Raw genomic sequence first — 20,613 nt, forward strand, 5'->3', positions numbered from 1 at the left:
ATATTACAATATGCTATCTGTATTTTGACATCAGTTCGTGCCAATTATAAGAAAACTATTTTACGAACGTGAGATAAAGTAAAACGCTGAACGTAAAGATTGGATTATAATTTCTAATGCATTGCTTTTAATTGCAAACTTGGATTTAAATCAAAGTAGACTTAATCGATGAATGGTTGGAAATGAAAACCCGGCATTTTCCATAAAAATCGGCTCAGGAAATCCCACAAATTTTTGTTAAGAAACAAAGAGCGACAAATCTTTCTGATTCATAATCTACTTCTTTATTTCACGCATTTGCGAACTATTCTGCGTTATGATTTATTAGCAGGACAGAGTAAAAGGAAAAATAGAAACGTAGATTATTTGCGCAATATAATAGGAAACAGTAAGCAAAGAGTAAGTAGTAAATAGCAGGCAACAGGTAGCAAACAGCAAATAGCAAGTAGCCAGTACACAGTAGCAAAAAATAATAAGCCGAATTAAGTGAACCACATCAAATGAATATAAACAAAATCCAATGAAATAAATTCTCTCACCAGCCATATGTGCTTTGTTATTAATTATGAGATCGATGATTAAGAGCTATTTAGCTATGGGTTAGTGTAATATTATCGTAAAGAAAGCTCGAGCTAGAAAAAACTGCTTTTTTTTTTTTTGCAAAATTTTACTATATTCATTAACATAGTCAGCTTTAAGGATAACAAAAAAAAAAAATAAAATAGAATAAACTCAATGCTTCTCTTCGATGCCATTTTATAGAACGATCACCTTCCATGCAAGCCCTTAAAATACGCTTCAGTTTCTGCAATGACTTCATCGTTTTGCTTGGGAATCCATTTGTCATAAGATAATATTTGCTTGCGGGCATGTATGTGAGGATACAATAGACGGCATAGCAATTTGAAGCTTAGTTCATTTGGAAAGAGACTATCCCATGTCTACATTTTTATGCAAAAGTGAAGATATTTTTTGATACTTTTAGTATATCAGATAACTCTTAAAATTTCACGTTTGGATTATGGGGAACAATTTTAACGATTTTTTAAATATTTTTTTGTGTCATGGATGGTCTTGGACGTCCACTGCGTTCATTAGCCCATTCTTGCGATCTCGCTTAAAATCGGCAAGTCAACGACAAAAAACTATCCGCGATAGAAAATTGGGGCCATAACATTTTCCAAGCCAATGCTGAGTTGATATAAGATTAAATTAAAATTAAATTATTTTGAAAATAACAAGAAAAAGTAGGAAGCAAACGAACAAAGTAGAAAGAAATTACAGGATTTTTGTTAGGGAAGATCTCATCTTCGGAAATTATTGACCGATAGGTGGTATGGAATGTAGATATTTTTTTTAATTCAAGACGCATATCAGCAAAGCAATAGAAATATATTAATGAATATTTCAAAAAAACTCTTTATTGGGAGCTTACGAATAAATAAACAATCAGTACTGTTTTTAAGTTAAATCAGAGAAAGGTGTGTAAGTCAAAGCCAGGACAATAACCGAATAGATTGCTATATAGTATAACATATTATATTATATAGGTAGTTGTAAGCAAGTAGCCAAGCAGTTTAATTTGATAATAAAAATTATGGCGATCTACTTTTAGGCTCACTTGTAAAATTAAATTTAGTTTAGTTCGCGTATTTTCCAGATATTAATTTTCATGTTTTCTTTTCATTGCAGTGAAACGCAGCTGAGGAATCCAAGCAAGTGCTAACGTTAAAGAAAGATTGTACAACCACACATATCAACAGTTCTTTTTGAAATTAAGGAAGTCAAAAAGCAAACAACAATAACAATAATTTTTACAATAACCGAACAAATTTGCATAATTGAAGAAAAAGAAAATTCCCGCGTTTTTAGTAAAACGATTGCACGATTTTAAATTAATGAAAAAGCACTGAATTTCGAAAAGAGAGACAAAATACATAGAAAAACATACTTTAAGCTTTTTCTATGGACAAAAGTAAACGTTTATAGAATTTTGCTCTTTACTTTTAAGCTAAGAGTACAATTAAAGAAGACTTTCCAAGGGTCGGACTTACCGCAGTCACTCATAAATCCCCTTTTTTTAAACGAACTTCATACAATTTCAACAAATTGCAAATTGTATGACTTATTGAAAACAAAAAAAATAATGGCAGATAATGACCATAAAACGACCTCTAGTTTATCGTTAAATGACGTGAATAATAACGCTTCCCTTCAAATGCCCAAACCGGGGGAAGCGCAGCTAATAACTAAGCTGGCTGAGAATATAAGTAAAAATTATCAAATTGCGAAACAAAGGCAACTAAAACAACATAGTTTAGGCAATGCAGGCCAAGCAATGAAAATGAGATATCCAGAATTAAAGTCAAGCTCAGTAACAACTGACATAGATGAAGAATGGCCGGAGATTAGTAGCTTGTCGGAGAATAAATTGAAGCGTAAGAAAACTTTATCTTCATCTCTAACCTCGGTGTCAGATACTGTAAATCAAGAAAAGCGCACTCGCATAGAAGGTATGCAATTGAATTGTCGCGGCAAGCTGCCGATTAAAGCTGACAACGCCAGCACCTCTGAGGCATATCCGGCAAATAAGTTGGAAAAATCAGAAAAGATAATAGGTAAACCACCTCTACCCAATAGTGCTTTAAAGCAAGTGCCACAAACGAATACTTTTGTACAACCACCGAGACTGAAACGTAAATTACAAGAGAATGTACAAACCATACAAAAGCTCAATGCTCTCACCGAACAACTGCGTTTAGAGATCAACGAACTGAAAACGAATTTAACCACCGAAAGAGGAGCGGTTAGAGTTTTAAGGTAAGTCTTAAGTAAAGATATTACTTAAACATAACTTATGTTTGTTACATGTTTTTTAATTCTAGAGCTCAAAATGAAGCAGAAACCCGGAAGTGGAAAACTGAAGTTAAAAAATTGCAAAATGCTTTAGAGCTTTTCAAGAAAACCAATGCGACGATTGCATTAAAGAAAAATGAGAATATTAATAATGAAACCATGATGACCTCCACCAATGCAAGCAGCTTAGTCCATTATGAAATACAAAGACTGACCGCAGAGATTAATAATCTTAAAGAAGCCAATAAAACACTTGAGGAAAAGAAACTGGTATGTGAATAAAAATAGCCAAATATTACCAAATAAAGTAAATAACTAACAAAAATAGCATGAAGATATTTGTTGAAAAGTTTCTTAAGACATCAATAATAATATTTCGTAGGCTTTTATATCCATTAACAAAGAACCAGAGCTTAACAGATTTTACAAGTGCATAATATGTTCATGTTGCGCTATTCTCAACTGGCGACGGAACTTACTCTCAATCACCAGGAGATTATTTTAAAAAAATTAAATTTTCATCTCAATTTTGATACTAATATTTGTAGATTGCTGTGAGGATCGATATCCCGTAAAATATCGATGAAACAATTTCAGATTTATGCTCGTTGCAAAGCTGGCAATTCGCACTAAAAAAATTTTTTTCTTGTTTGGTCCATTTAGATGTGAGTTATAGGGTGTTAAAAATAGGCATCAACAAAGAGAAAATTCGGCCAAAAAGCCGAAATGCAAACTAGGCGGATGAAAATTCGAATGGTCCCGATATTGTAACAGCCAATTATATTAGATTTTGGTTTCGTCGATTCCGTTCAGGTATTTTTTATGTTAAAGATGCACCTCGCACAGGTAGGCCTCTCGTCGAAATAACAGAAACGATCGAAGTTAACCGGCACGTGAACAGTTCTAGCACAGTCCAAGTGCTAAAGATCGACCATAAAACGGTTTCAAACTATTTGCACAGATCTGGATTCAAAAACAAACTTGATGTTTGAGTGCCACACCAATTAATACAAAAAAACGTGATAAACCGAACTTCCGTTTGCGAAGACATAACCAAGCGAAATAAAATCGGTCCATTTCTTAAACGGATGGTGACTGTGGATAAGAAATGGGTCACATACGACAAAATTGTGCGCAACTTAAACGGTAGCCAAACCAACGGTGGCTGACGGCCAGGAAGGTTTTATTGTCCATTCGATGGGATGAGAAAGAAATCATTCGGAATCGGACGGCCAAACATTAAATTAGGATTTCTATTGTCAACAACTGCACCGTTTGGAGCTACCGATTGACCAGAAATGGCCGGAATCGGCCAACAGGAAAGGCGTTGCTTTCCAACACCAGGCTGTGGACGTCTATAGCGATTCGCCAAAAATTCCGGGATCTTGGTTGGGATGCATCCATCATATAGTACGTACCTGGCACCAAAAAAAAAATACCTTAGTAATTAGAAATTGACATTGTGAAAATCGATTACTAGAATTTTTCATCGATAGGGACCAAGACTTCTAAGAGAAGGGCATTATTAAGCTACCTTTAAAATGGCAACAATTTACAGAACAACAGTGCATATTTTATCACAATTGCTAGTCCGAAACATGTTAAATAAAATCTTGCGATAAGCAGTCAACGGCCAGTTAATGTCATTTATTACTATTCGCTTAACTAGATGGCGTGGAGGCTTCAAACGTAAACTTTGTGCAAATTTTGGGATACTCTTCACATGCATAGACTCCGTCCCAACATTAGCTGACTAGGCAATCCAATTTAAGCAGATTAGAGCAAGGCTTAGAAGATTAGAGTATACAGTTTAGGGAAAGTAGCGTAAGCAGGCTAGAGAATTTAAGCGGACTGAACTAGGTAAGATAGGCAGACCAGAGTGCACAGCTTAAGCCACTGGAAGAGGGAGCCCTAGCAGACCAGATTGGGCAGCCTTAGCAGTCTAGCCTAGATAGGCAAATGAGACCAGATTGGGTAGACTAAAGGGACGAGCCACTCTAAGCAAGTTCAAAGAGGAAGCTTAAGCAGCTCGGATTGAGCGGCAGTAACCATAAAAAGTGAAGGAGATAAAATTCATCTTTTGGTCCATTAAAAGGTAATGTTAAGAAAAAATTAATCCGCAACGTCAGTGGTCAACAACACACACTTTCAACTCCAGAGTATGTCGTTGCGTCCAAAAAAAAAAAAACCACAGATGAGCGGATGCGGCTTAACCAATTCAGAATTTCGAGCCGATGAAGAATATATTTACGTTATGGGGGGTCTCTCAAGCTTCATTTTGCGTTTTGCAAACATTATGAATACACCCTCTCTTTCAGTGGTCGATAGAACTATACAACTAGATTTAGAATTGGCTGGTCGTGTTAATAATGAAATATAAGGAGTGGAAATCTTTCGGTCGAGGAAGTCGGACTTTAATTTTTTTCGTTATATAACCCTTCTTCTAAACGCGAGAAATTAGCCCGATACTTTTAATGTTTGTTTTGTTTATTCACATTAATTTGCAACTTTTTAAAATGCGAGAATACAACTCTGAATTCTATTGTCGTACTTGGACATGGACTATATCATATACGCTGATGGCGCATGTATTCAGCATGTATTCAGCAACAGCTTGCTTTGCTTTTCTGCAAATTGGAAGTTTGCGAAGTCAACCGTGCTTTAAACTATATCCGTACAAAGAAGATATTCAATTCCCGTCAAAGGAAACGTCAAAGCAGCTCCTATTATATATATATTGCGGGTGCTACTAATTGATTTACCACTAGCCATTAACGCGGTGGTTTTTTAGTCTTAGAGACTGTTTAACGTTTTAAATATTTATTTTAGATAATTACGAGGTCCTAGAGATAATAGTGTGCACTTGCATCATTATCTCACAGACGCCCAGCCCGAAAATACACCTTTAGGGACTCGATAAACTGCCTGTTAAACCGCTAAAAAGATTAATTAACAGAGCATACACGCCACAGTTTCATTTTCGCAACACAATCACACGCGAGTTATAATTCCTTCGGTAAAGAGAAAGCAAGGCTGCCCATTCAATGCGTGTTGGTTTTTTTCTTTCACCACGAAGGCCATCTTGTATGATTCTTGGATTTCATTACTATATATATTTGATCTAACACCAAAATACGAAGGTTCCGTTAATTCAACGAACAAATTTTCTTGGAACGGACCGCTGAACAGCCCTGAGCGAAATCCTAGCTATAAATAACCTCCGTTACAAGTGGCCATCACCATTGAAGGATGGTGGCTATACTCATTTGGTCGTAATGTTTGCCATGCGTAGTAACCCCTGTCTATCTGTCTGCGTGTCTGTGTGATGTGCGTTGTTGATATTCTCCTGGTCGCAAAAATGAGGATGTCGACTTCAAATTAGGTAGTTGGATTGGAACTTTTTGCACGCAGTTTAGTATTGAACAAGCCCGCAGTGAAGAGTAAACTGAGGGCATCTCCGTGTTTCTGACCAAAAATTTATGACTTTTTGCTCATTACTCACAAATTATGAAAGAAAGAAAGCTGAAATTTTCCTTTGGACTCCGAGAGTAGAAGCAGATAAGATAAGTGTATTAATGTTAAATAAGTTGTGTTAGGCGTCACGACGTAGCGGATTAACTTTTTTGTCACAATATTATTGATATGGGTATCACATGAAAGTACTTGGGGAGTAGAATGCGGAAAGCCAAATTAATTATGGTGGACGGCAGGACATGGTAAATTAAATTTTCTTAATAATACCTTTTAATGAAGCAAAAGATGAAAGACATATTTTATCCCGTTCACTTTTTTATGACAATAAATAAATGTATGTGGAGCCAAAAATATCAATGGTGGTGCGTACGCGAGATTCGGTCCCAGCCAGCTGGATTACATGTTTTAATGCACGAATTTTTTTTTCACTCATTTTCGAACGATGCATATTTTGTGACTTTACATCGTCGTTTATGAAATAGTTAGTGCATAAAGCTACGAACTTTTTTTTTAACTGCTATCAGATATACAATAATATCTAGTAACTGATCTAAGGAAAGACATGACCTTCAACTGTTCGTAATGCACATCATTAAAAATACGAATCAATGTATAAGGCTTCTCTAGTCCTTGACCTATCATCCCATAGTCAGATGCGTCTATGAAATGAGACACATATATATTAAGTTTTATCGTAATTACTAACATTCCCGTTAAGTGAGTTGTGCTATACTAATTGCTCGGCATGTTTCTTGTGACTGCTCTGTGTCAATTGATATTGAAGGAAAGAATGAAAATTGAATTGCGATGATGTGGTATGTCTTACAGATTAATTGCGACGCTGATAGACGTAAAGCAGCTGATATACGCGAATTAAGAGATTCTTATGAAATCCGATTGACTCAAATACAAAAATCTGCCAAAAATGAAATTACACGATTGGTAAGTTTTCAAAAATTAAAAAGTAAAACGAAAACAGACGAAGAAATGAATTTTTTTATTTTTTTTTATTTTTTGTAGACATAGTAGAAGTAAGAGTTGTTTAGCAAATTTCAAATATTTTCTCAGTGACTCATAAAGGTGTTTAAGAATTTAACATGTGAGAATATGTTACGGTGCAGACAAAAAAAAAAATTCTTAGTTTTTTCATTCACATAAGTTCAGCAAACATGAATGACCATTAATAATGTGGCCAGAGAGCCGTAGGCCAATTTTATTTCTTACCTTAACAGCAAGTAAGCAGTCATGTCTTTACGCCATGAAAACATTGGGTTGAAATACCCATAAGTTGATTAGAGCCTTAGTAAAGGATTTTGCTTTTTAATGCACACATACACATAAGCAGCGAAGGCGTAACAGGAAAGATACGTAAAATATTATTTTTTTTGTCTTAAATTATATTTTGAAATTATTAATGCTAGACATAGAGGATCAGTGAACTTTTGCGAAATTTATTTAAATTTTAACTTTGCACGCACTTGTAGCAAAGTTAATGGATTTTTGTAATTATTTAACAAATTTTTGGTACTTTTACGCAGGTGTGTGTTTTATTTAAGAGATTTTTGCTTAATTATAAAGTGTATGATAAATTTTTTGTTAATAGGCTTAAATATTGAAAGGCGCCTTATGCTCGATGATGAAATAAGAACATGTTTACTAAACATGTTTTCTTAAAAAAAAAAAAATAAAAAAAAAAATGTATAAGCATTTTATTATTGCACCCATTATCGGACGATATATTAAATTTTTCATACCCTTTATGTTCGCTGGAAGTAAAGCGCGGAGACACTGTACCGAAGCTATGTATAAAGTTTCACAAAACAGTAAATTAATTAAGCCTTTAATTCGTCGTTCTATTCTTGCTTCCCTCTAGGTATGTTTAGCCGTATATTTTTCTTATTTATGCATGTATTTTTTATATGAAATCTTAATTTGACATACTTTCAAACTTTCAATTTCTATGGACTTCCATTCGACATTTTTTTAATAAAATTAATTTGCAACTGTAAGGTCACAGGTCATAGATACCTACCCGCATTAGTTATAGAGCTTGTGCAGAGAAACAATTAGAGGCAATTCAATTAATCAAATCGCTCTACAACTAACCATGGTAATCGTTAACTGCAGACACCAGCAGGAGTTTATGTGTTTGAAAATGAGAACACTTCCCTTTTAAGGAGTAGTATTTAAGGAGTCATCAAAAGATTTCAAAGTCTGCTGCAACCCATTTCAGCATCGAGCTGAACAGGCAAGGAATGAACGTTTGGCCAAGCGCGTGTTAACGTAAATCTAGAAACCTGAAAACTTGGAAAAGCGCAGTCGTTGAATGAAAAAGTGAAGCAATTGTGATCGAAGGTTTTTCAATTTTTTGGTAGTAAGCAATAAACTTGATCTGCGGGCTTCTATTAAAACAATGCGAAGTAATTTCAATTTTTGCGACACTAAAAGCGCGATTGTTACAGGCGTAAAATGAACGCATGTAGTCCAATTCCTTCCCAACGCTCTCACAAAGAGTATAGCCTTTATTTTCGATTTCTATTAGGGGCATAAGGCAAAATGCTGATGTGATTTTAAAAATGTGCTTGGTCTACTAATAACACTATGATATGAAAATATTGTAAAACATACCTACTTAAGGCGCGTTGGTTCCTCCAAACGAATAGGTTCTGCTTTAGATTGACAGTACTGTAACGGTAAATATGTTAAATTTCATGATTGTATCTGGAATAGCTAATGATATACGCTTGCTTACTTTTATCTAAAAGGTATAATACTTTATCTGTTCAATCGTCCTTAATCGTTATGCCGAAAGCGATTTTTTGGGCTTCAACAGTAGTCAATCTGATGAATTTATATCAAGCGATTAGAGTGGTTGCGGAACGACTTGAATTATGCTTGAGATCAAAGTCTACTAATGTCTTCTGAGAAGATGCACTCTCGAGATATAAAAACAATGACATGTGTGCTCACAATTCTAGGCGCGAATATTGTGTAGCACACATGTAGTATTCTGCATTGTTGGGTGCATTCACCCGAAGGAATTAATAATGTGGTACACAAAGATAACAAAGAAAATATAGTTCTTCCCGTTTTTTAGGAAATCCTCTATCATATGTAAATTATTTATTTATTTTGCATGAACTTTAACATTATATGATCGCAAGAACTTTGGTTTCGTGTGCCTTCAATATTTTTTTTATATTCGCCTACGAAGCTTAAGGAGGATACTCATTCATTTTCATCAAACGTTTGCAATATCCAAGGGGAAGCTTCGGTGATCCCATTAACTAACTATTTTTTGGTCAACATTAAATTTTGAACTGACTTAAGTATCTGCGTCTAGCCCTATGTGTAATGTTTACGGCAAACTTTTTTTCGGTCGAGAAAATTAAGATATCGGCGTCAAATCTAGCAAGACTACTCGTAGTGAGTAAATTGAAAATATGTCAGCAAAAGATTGTTGTTTTAGATTATTATTATTATGCTTTTTGCTAAAATACTCATGAACTAGAACGCATGCAATGATGGAAGACTCTCCCGTATATTCTACGAGTGATCCTAAATAAACCATTCAAAAATGGAAAAAATCAACCGCGATCGCTCAATCTTACATCTCTTTTCAAAGTTTTTGTAAGATAAACTCGATAAAAAAGATTCGGTCAATGTTCAATATAATTGTCTTAATTGTTTATAATTCCGTTTCACGTTTATCACTTCGTTTTTAACAGTAAGAAGCAGAACTGTTACATGCTCTATCTCACCCTACAGTTATCCACATAGGTGTTGATCGAAAGCGGTGTCCAATCCGAATCATTTTCAATAGCGTTCGTGCTTGGGGCGAAATACGCCGAAGTGTACCAAATTTATTCAAAATATCTCAAAAGTTAGACGTAAGTTGAACACAAGAATACAGATGGAGAGATGGACCGACAAGCCCGATCTCAAGTCCTCTTGGACCTTGCATATATTCGCAGAAACTTGATATACCCTTATGCCAGAAGTGATGCGGGGTATAAAAATTTATACCGGAGACCGAGATGGATTGAGTATTTGTGTTACAAGGTGCATTAAAACCTTGTAAGTCATTGTTAAAATGGAAAAAGTTTATCGTTTATGTTTGAAAATGGGCAGCTGACAAGCGCTTGGCAATAGCTATAAAGTAAGTTCAGTCTATATTAGGTGTGTAAATAACACATTTCCAAGCCGTTCATTTGAAGTGTTTTAAAAGGCATGCAAACGTATAATGGCACGTCTTTGTAAATGAGCCATGATAATTCCATTAGCCTTTCCAGGCTTGAACGTTTACCAGCCGCCCAGTCTTTTATTCTCTCAATTTTCACCCCTTTTGACAAGGCAATGCGAACAACTAAGTGCTGCCCGTTTCGGTAACTTCTTTGCTTTAAGGAGGACCTTTTCAATAATAATGTCAAACTCGTGAGCAAACTTATGCGAGAATTAGATTAGGTATGCCCTCAATTAATTGCGTTGGTATCATAAAGCGATTTCAATAATCGAAGTTAGCCTTGGTGGTGGGGATTCACAATTTATTTTAAAAGCGTTGTAATTTTATTTATTTTCAATTAAAAATGAATTTTTTTGTTTTTTTTTTTTTATGTTACAGCTAGAGGAAATAAAAACTAAGGAACGTAATATTGGGCAACTGAAAAAGGACTTATTATTATTACAAAATTCTAAGGCTACCAGCAATGATTTAAAAAGGAACGCCACCAGCAGTAATGCAACGATCACAACAAACAATGTAACGAGTAAAACAACAACGACTACAACAATTAACCCACAATTACAAAGTAATAATATCAATACTAATATTAATAAAAATTATAATAAATTGAAATTAAAACAAATTGTGAAATTAACACCGCAACAAATTAAGAAAAATTCTAAAGACAGTAATAATAATATTAATAATACTAAGACCATCGAGAGTAACAGTAATAGCAACGAAAACGCGAAGGATATCACAGACGAAGCTCAACATCCAATCGAGGTAAGTAGATCAATAAACAAATATTAAATTGTGTTTTTTTTCAATTTCCAAAATTTTATTCAACATTTTTTGTTTGAATTATAATATTCCGAGATATCCAAGAGATAAAAATGTTTTCCATAATCAATTCTCCTGCCATTTTTAGTATAAAATTTTTTCGTTATCTATTTTCCTCAAATTGATCCCAAGAAATGCTTCCACTGAAGGTGGCCATCAATGCAATTAGTGTTCTTTAACTTGATGCCTTCAGACGGAGATTGAAGGTATGAAAGAACGGCTTAAGTGTCCAGATGCGATATTTTCTTGCATTTCTATGCCTTCAAGCCAATGAATCGTTGTAAATTAAATTTGATGACATGGATTTTTTCATAATTTTCGATTTCTCCTTAATATGACCCGCGGATAACCAGCGGATATCCTTTATTCCTGTATAAAGACAGTGACAGTCATCTGGTGAAAGAATGAGTAGAGAAGGGCTGTATACCTTATCGGTAAGTGGTTTGCCTCTACCGAATGAGCATTCACTAGTGCTATAATAAGCCTATCACAATTAGAGTATGATCTATCAAGCTGGGAATTGTAACCGGATTTACCGGCTTTATATTCGGGAGCTGTAGGCTTTTTTTATGATCGTTTGTAAACATTACTTATAAAAGTCCTGAAAATATCGAAACAAGTGAATCCATTAAGGTGACAAGCAAAAACTTTTGAAATCCATAGCACAACAGTAGATTTCCGCAGCTTGAAATGTCATAAAATAAAAGCAAAACAAATCTTACGAAAAAATCTCAACAGAATCAACCGAATATGAAAAATGTTGGTATATTTAAGAATGATGAGCTAGCTTGAAACCTACCTTGTCTAGCGATTAAATATTTTATGAAGGTTACGTTTGGCAAGATGTGCACCGAAAATTCGCCTCAAAGCATTGTATTTTTATGATTTATATCGATTGTGAATGATTTATGACATTTTTGTAAAAGTATTATTAAGAAATATTTTATTTTAATGTGTTATATCTGGATGAGTGCAGACCTCGACAAAATTTTTCAGTTATTGATATTGTTTTTGGTTTGGTTGGCTAAGCAAAACTAAAATTCTTGAGAAGAAAATCAACTCGCAAAAGAATGTTAGTTACGCCTCCTATGTTTTAAGTAAGCGATTAACCCAGTTGATGCTTCGTTTGACTCTTCTGTTTCGACAATTGAAAGAAAGTAGTAATAATAGAAAAACTTTTCATTACATTAACCTACGCAAAGATTTGTTGTCACAGATTTGCATGCGGTTTACAGGCAAAATACTTTTTCCGGCAATCGTGTCAATAAAGAATAATTATCCATAAACACGTAAAATAGCAATTAGTTAAAACATATTTATTTACGCTATATATTAATTTGACAGCGCCAGACACTCATGAATTAAATAACATTTTATAAACTGTATGTAAAATTCTAAAACATTTAAAGGTAATGACAATGGAGGAGAACTTAATCACTTAAAAACTTTGGAAATGAATTAAACTTTTTGGGCATTGCTTCAGATGTATATGTAAAAATTGCTAGAGCGCCTAGATTTACTCTAAATGGTACGCTATATGTAAAACTAGACAGAAATTTGCACTTGTGAGTTGGTACGATTCATCGCTCAACTCGATCTAAAGTAGGCCTAAGGAATCAATATTAATCCGCATTAAGAATGCTAATAACAAACGGATAAACGGCTCGATGTAACGCCGTCAGTTCGTAATTTATTTCGCATATCTTTAGATGCCTGGGATTCATTACTTTGGATGTATTAAATTATTGTGTGCTTTCTGCACCTTTGGAGGTATAGCGGTGAATACCCGTAAGTCTTTTTTTACACGTTAGATGTATTCCTTAGAAACCCGTGCAAAAAATCGTGCAAAAAATATATGCCACTTAGGGTCAATATGTTCCATAACCTTAAAAAGTCGTGTAAGATAAAAAAACTACAAATATTTTTCCAGAAAACCGTGCAAAAAAAGTAAAAATGAAATCCACGTTACTTTTTACAAAATAAAAAAAATTCTTTTTCTTACAAAAATGAACTAAAGTTAGTGTGCAGTGAAAATTCAGTTCATAAGTACAAAAGTGCAAAAATTTTAATTGAAATTTCTAATAAATATAAATTTCCCAACTATGACTAAGACGTGTCACTAACACATGTGTGGGCATAAACCGAATGACCTCTGATCACAGTATTCCCTCAATTGTATTTTGCTGCTATGTACATAAGTTTCTGTTAGACGCTCCCAAGATTAGAGTTAAGAAAATTTTTCTTTTCGATTCGCGATAGACCAAAAAATTCGTGTAAAAAAGGTGTCCTTGCTCTTACTGGTGAAATGTGTTATTCCAAAATTGTATAAAATATACAGTGAGTGTTGGGTTTAAATTAGCAACTCAGTGGTCGTGGGTTCGAATCTCAAGTGCGGTAGTGTTTTTAATAAAAGGCCGATAGCCTTAGATACTAGTGCTTTTAAGAGTTTAGTCTTAGAATTTATTTCTCTGGCGAAATTAATAATAATAATAATAATAATAAATTATTAATGGGAACATTGTGGATACATGGTGATGCAGTGGACGAGCAAATTGCCCGGCATAGGAATTATGGACTATATTTTGTATGCTGACTAGAAATGTTTGCACAATGCCTTTGAAGCCTTTTTTCGAATAATAAATTCAGAACGATAAAGCGATGTTATCATTTGACAGTAATGGGTAATAAGAAAGCCATATGTTTTTCTTTATATTTTCATTAAGGATCTTTGTTTACCTATTCATTTAGACATTGCGTACTATCGCATATTTACATCACTTAGTAGCAGCTTGACAGTTATTTGACAAACGCAAAATCACATTTTCATTCACAAAGCCCCCTTCAAAGTAGTTAATTTGTTAGTAGTTGTGATGAATCCGTGGTGCAATATTTTATATTAATCTATTAAGATTAGTAAGAAATATTTAGATTTGTTCTTCTAACCGAAATATTGTGAAAAATTTAAAGCAGATTAGTAGATAGCTAAACACGCTTATGTCGGTATCGCTATTTGCTCTGGTCAAGTATATGCATATTCGATGGGATTCCCGATACATATTTCTATGGATTCAAAGCATTTAGCTAATATTAGAAACCAGCTACAATGGATGGGTATAAAAACTATTTAATATGAACTCTTATGGCATAAACTCTTCGTCTCTATTATAAAATATTCAAGATTTTTTGCACAATTATTAGGGAAGATTTATAAAAAGTCTTACTGTACTAGGTTTGACGTGCTACACTATCAAACATGTTGCATGTTGCTGCATGGTATGAAAAAAGGGAAAAAATAGCCGGTTTCAAGTATTAAACGATACCAAACCAAACCGATAGTCATGAAAAAATAGAAGAAGCATCAGCACAAAAGTAACTAAAACGAATCAAGTGCTAATGTTTGTTTTCATATCCAACAGATATTTTGTTTAGTTGAGTTTGAGTTACATTTCGGTGCGCATGCGTTACGCGTTTTTTAAAAACAATATTTTTAAGTGACAATTTTTAAATTGCGGAAATAACAAAAAAAAAAAAAATTATACTATTTTAGTTTTATTATTACTAGATTTTATATGAAATCCGAGTAAAATAACTGTTAAAAGAAAAAAACAAAATAATAAGAAAAACTTAAAAAAAAAAATTTAACCTAATTATAAAATTTAATAATAAATGTGCGTTCGTATCAAGCGTTCAACGACCAGCACCAACGCTTTGGTAATTTGAAACCTTCTTTCAGTTATTGATTTTATGGGTAAATCGTATATACCTATGTAAGCATTACTGTGAAACCTTGTTGTGTTGTTATGTTTATTTGACCGTATGTGTGTATGTGTTTTTAACATAAATCGTTACAGCGATTCATTACAATTTGCAAAAGATATCCATGTAGACTGGGTTCTGAATTTTATGCTTTTGCATGCATGCGTGTTATTCTTAATATTATGTGTGTCTCTTGTATTATTATTATTATTTTTTTTTTTTTCTTAATATTCTGTTTTCTGTGAAATACGATTCCAGTGTGACAAGTTTATTTTTTTGCTGTATTTGTAAAGTGATTGTAATTTAAAACCAATACATAAACAAACAAGTTTGCAAAGTGCAGTTTTACTCCAACAATATGACTAAAGTGTAACACAGTAGAAGAGCAACGGTATTGGAAATAATGTAAGGTAAAGAAGACCCTTAAACCAAAAAGACAAATCTCAGAATTGTTGAGAATTATTTCATTCGGTGACAAATGAAAGGACAGACGGACAATCTCCTTCCTGGGGCAAACAAAAAGTTCATTTAAAAAAAAGAAAAAAAAAACAAACAACAATGCATTCGTGTAAGATCAGAGCTAACATGCGGTTTTATACATTTAACATACATACAAGCGTGCACTCACACACACACACACACACATACATACATACATACACACATCTATATTATATGCTATAAAGAGACAGCCAGTCAGTCACTCTGTCTCGTTGATCTCACCAAAAAGAGGATTTATGTCTTCCTGTGAGACAACGCATAGCCAGGCAAAGAAGCACCTGCAAATGAAATGATATATGAATTGCACACAACCAGGAAAACGATTTAAAACGTTTGGAATTTTAAATATCTCACAAAATATACACATTTATCAATAGGAGATTTTCGACTTTGCAAAGACATATATGCACTTTGTTCTTTACTTCGATAAAAAGTGTTAATCTAGTCATTAGTCATTTACGTTTTTCCTTAAGTGTTTTTCATTAGTTTTCATTAGTTATTAAATGTAAAAATTTTTCTATTAAAATTAATATTCATAGACAACATCTAACTACTAGTATCGCCATTAGAATTTCATGCCATGTGTGAATTACGTTACTACAACAAAACAATTGTGAAATGATTCACTGTTAAGTTGAAAAGATGTTCATAATCCATCTCAAGTTCACGTAGGTATCGTACATTTGCTGTAGAGAAATTTTTGTAACTACTATTTCTACCACTACTATTACTGCTACTGCTAGTACTATTACTAACACTATTACTATGATCACTATGGCTGCTCCTATCACTACTGTAGAAATAACAGTGATTTATGAATAATAGGTAAGATTATTATTCATTCTTATTACTATTATAAAAAGAGTATATAAGATTTGTTGAACACTTGTAACGCTCAGATATAAGCACTAGGTACGGCAACATATTGTATTGTACATATAAATTCTTCTAAACATCACGATTTATGCAATTGACTTACTTGCGCATAGCTAGAAGTCTGCCGTTCGACACGTGCAAAGCAAATCGCGATTATGTACTAAATCTTTTTCCTTAGCAAGCTCAGTTAAAAAATCGGTGAATATGTCGAACCACAATCATCGAAAAGCTTATTATTTTCGTTTTTTTCTAAACCAATGGTTTACAAATTTTTTTCAATTTTTCGTTAAGAAAGAACTGTACCCAATCCGAAGATCTGCTAAAGCGTCCACTCCCGTCTACAAGCCAAACACATATATAAATAGAGAAATATATATGCTCATATATATGATACATGCTCATCGAAGCTGCGAAGACTTCTGAGTTGCCGCCAAATTAACGAGAATATGAATGTTCTAGTATATGACCCATTTGATGAGCGAATGGATGTTCACTTTAGACGTCAATTAAAAATTATCGATGATAATCGTAAATTGCTTTCAATCCAACCTAATTTTTTGCTTTTTTTTAACTAAACCTAACCAAAACTTAACACAAAAAAAAAAAAAAAAAAAAAAAAATTGAACAACCAATAAATGCCTCTAAATAAAATGAAAAGAGTAAAAAAAAAAACAAAAATATTGATTAGTTTCTAACACTGATTTTGACTTTTCTGAATTTACCTGAAAGTTGGACTTAGCTTAACGGGGTTAAATGAGCGGGAAAAAGAACAAATTTGAGCAAAATTGTTGAAATTGTCATTATGACTTTAGTTGACTAAACGGCATAGGGGAACGGAGAGGCAAATACACCCAAATCGGTTGCTCTTGTCACGCTTTTCGGTAATGCATTAATTTTTTGGAGCCCTTTGTGCGTATTTCTATCAATGTTATACGTTATAAACATTTGGTAAATTTAATGCATGCCCTTTAGTGGATATAAAAATGGAATTAAGTTCAAATTTTGAATATTCGCCGACTTTCTAACCCATGTTTATGCATTAATTAACTTAACCAAAAAGTCTCTTTAAACTACTTAAAGTTGTAAACAAATACTTTTTTAATACAGCACAACCACACCAACATTAAATAGGGGATAAAGTATTATACAAAACACATAAGCACAATTCACTCACTTAGTAAAGCAGATTGTTTGGTTAAAAATGAAGAAGAAAAGCTGACGGGAAACTTTTAGCATTTCGTTTGCTTTGAAAACAAAACGAAACAAAACAATGCAATATTTATATGAGTATAGGGTGGTGGGCAAAAGGCATCGAACACGACTGCTCATAACGCACTTGACGCCGTTAAGTTAGGCTAGGCAAAACCTACCTAGCCAGCCGGTCAGCCAACTAACAGACCATAGACGGCAACAATTGGGGTCAGTGAAAAGCGTTTAAATTGTTAACAACGCGATATTTTTATTTGCAATTTTTTACATTTTTTATTATTTTAAATAGTTATATAGTTTTGTTGTCGCCTGTTTGTTAGTGAAAAACAAAAAAAAAACATACAGCAAACAATACACTGCTTTGGACCATGGACAGGCAGGTTAAACCAAGCAAGAAGCTGTAGAAGTGCATTTGCAAAAAAAAAAAAAAAATAAATAAAAAAAAAAAAATATAAAATATAAATAAAAAATAGAAAAGGTAGTAAAACAAACAATAACGACAAGAAAATCTGTCAAACTATACACACCGGAGGAAAAACTAACGAGAGTTTAACTAATTTGAATATTTCGCCTCGTTTTTCTTTCTTTTGTCTTAAATAAATAGAAATTAATTTTTATAAGTAAGTGTTGCAGTAACAACAATAACAAACAACCAAGTTATTATTATCGTGTTTCTCTTTATTTTTTCAACCAGGAAATTGTTAAATACTTTAAACGGCAATAACAAACCCACTAATCGCTGACAAAGTTTAAAAAGAAAAAAAAGATTTTTTTTTTTTTTTTTTTTTTTTTTTTAAGCACAAGAAGAAAAATCATAATAAAAACCGAAAAATTTAAAGTGAAAAAAGTAAAACTACATGTGTGTGACTCTACTGGTGTACGATTATTTGTTGGTTGGGTTAAGTTTATTGAACTTTAAATAATAAATAAATAAAACAAAAAAAAATATTTTAAATCGGTTTAAAAAAATTACTCGAATATTAACATAGCTCGTATTCTGCTTCGGAGTTAAGACTAACTGACGTATTAGTTTACATGTGTGCTATAAGGTTATTTGGTTAAAGTAAAAAAAGAAAAAGATGTACTTACAAATGGATATCGACGAAGAACATCAACATGCTCATCAACACAACCAATATCAGCATTCACATCAAGATATTAAGGTAAAAGGAAAAAAGAAAGAATTAAAACGTTATATTTATATATATGTAAAAGCAAAAGCAAGCTCTAAATACCTTATATCACTTCGCCTAATAAATTCAATTTTCACCCTTACATGCATGTACTTGCCTATTGTCTGCATTCCAGTTGCACTTAATTTTTAAATTAAGCGTTTATAAAAAATTCAAATAGAAAATATTAAAAACAAAATAAAATTAAAAAAAAAATAAATAAAATTGCTATGTATTTAAGGGTAAAGAACTTATTAGGTCTTTTTTCATGAGAAAATTTACAGGGGAGATGGCTTCAAACATGATCGCATCCCGCCCAAATTTTCTACATTCATTTAGAATATTTTTCAACAACTTTTCTCGAGAAATATTGGCAATGATCGACTACTGTTTTGATAATGGTTTTCCTGAAATATGGTCTTGGATTTCGGATAAGATTCGCTAGGCGGAAGTATGTCAAATTCATCATCAGAAAAATGCATTATTAGACGTATGACGAACGCCGTCCAATCTTGTTATACCCTTCACGGCAAATGGTATAAGGACAAATTTTTGAAAATAAGATTTAGAAAACGTTTTTTTCAATGTAAAATATTTTTTCAAAGTCATGTGGGGTGCATAATAACTGCTGCTATGGCTGCCCTTGCTCAGGAATCTATGAGAGAAATATATATCTGTAGTCTAAAGAGGCTTCGTTAAAAGTGTATTTAGGGTACTTGCCATTTTTTTGGCGAACCATTTTTTCGCTTCAGGACTGTTTCCATAGCTTTCAGGCAAATTAGTAATCCGCAAGAGAGAGAAGAATTAAATGAACTGACGAAAAGCGAAAGATTTCTCTTTTGTTTTCCTGTATATTTCAACTCAATTTTAACAACTGTGTCATTTAAATGACAACCACTTCTGGCAGATCCAATTTTCGAGCGCTTCGTTGAGTAGATCCAATAGATTGATGTTCGTTTTTAATGCTGAAATAGAAGAAATTTCTTACAGTAGAGTAACGACATTAAATAATGACACAAGGATTAATCGAAAATCATTAAATTCCACCTCTTTGGATGCTATTCGATATTGGGATCAACATCATCCCATTTAGACCAAAAGAAGTCTGTTAACATCGATCCACGGCGCTTTTATTGCGAACCCTTAGTAGCTTTTGCTATAAATTCTCAATGTTCATATAGATGTTACTCCCAGCACACTGCTAATTTTTATAATAATCTGTTCATGTTAATCGCTTCACGCCATTGTTCTCTGTGTAGAAAAGAAGAATTCTTAAAATAGAAAAAACTCCCTCTAATAGAGCTTTTTCCTGAGGGACGTCGTCGTCGCCGGTTGTAACAGACTGCTGTCTTTACCCGTTTTATGTATACACCTGCACATGTATACTTAGTTTCATGGTGGGCGAAAAGTCACGGATTAAATATGAAGCCATAACAGGCGTCCTTACGAAGCAGAATGACTCCTACCAATCAGGAGACTCCATTACCTCTAGAGAAATAATTAGATCATTTCTTCCTGCCATCTGCTCGCCAATGTTTGACCCCCCGGCAAGTTTAGAATGGCCATAGCCATACTTAAAACCGTGGCTTTCCAGGTTCTTTAACTACCATTTAACCTTGGATGACGTTGTGCTCCGCTTAAAGCCCGCCTTGTATATTTTGGGGAAAAAGAAATCCATTATTTTTATATGAACTTCAGGACTTT

General features: G+C 33.4%; 1 protein-coding gene and 1 pseudogene across 3 annotated transcripts in view; one reads left to right on the forward strand and one right to left on the reverse strand.

Moving 5' to 3' along the window:
• Window positions 1-2,067, reverse strand: part of LOC119641440 — a 4,863-nt pseudogene extending 2,796 nt beyond the window's left edge.
• LOC119641459 (inner centromere protein A) overlaps window positions 1-20,613 on the forward strand; it is a 147,822-nt gene that overhangs the window by 15,425 nt on the left and 111,784 nt on the right. For all 3 annotated transcript variants that reach the window (XM_038040154.1, XM_038040157.1, XM_038040156.1), the window contains exons 2-5: window positions 1,693-2,820; window positions 2,886-3,126; window positions 7,159-7,272; window positions 10,952-11,338. In XM_038040154.1, coding sequence (XP_037896082.1) covers window positions 2,147-2,820; window positions 2,886-3,126; window positions 7,159-7,272; window positions 10,952-11,338 — 1,416 coding nt within the window. In that variant the 5' untranslated portion in view covers window positions 1,693-2,146. The remainder of the gene's footprint in view (window positions 1-1,692; window positions 2,821-2,885; window positions 3,127-7,158; window positions 7,273-10,951; window positions 11,339-20,613) is intronic.

The sequence above is a fragment of the Glossina fuscipes genome, unplaced genomic scaffold, assembly GCF_014805625.2.
Source record: "Glossina fuscipes isolate IAEA_lab_2018 unplaced genomic scaffold, Yale_Gfus_2 150, whole genome shotgun sequence".
Classification (NCBI taxonomy): domain Eukaryota; kingdom Metazoa; phylum Arthropoda; class Insecta; order Diptera; family Glossinidae; genus Glossina; species Glossina fuscipes.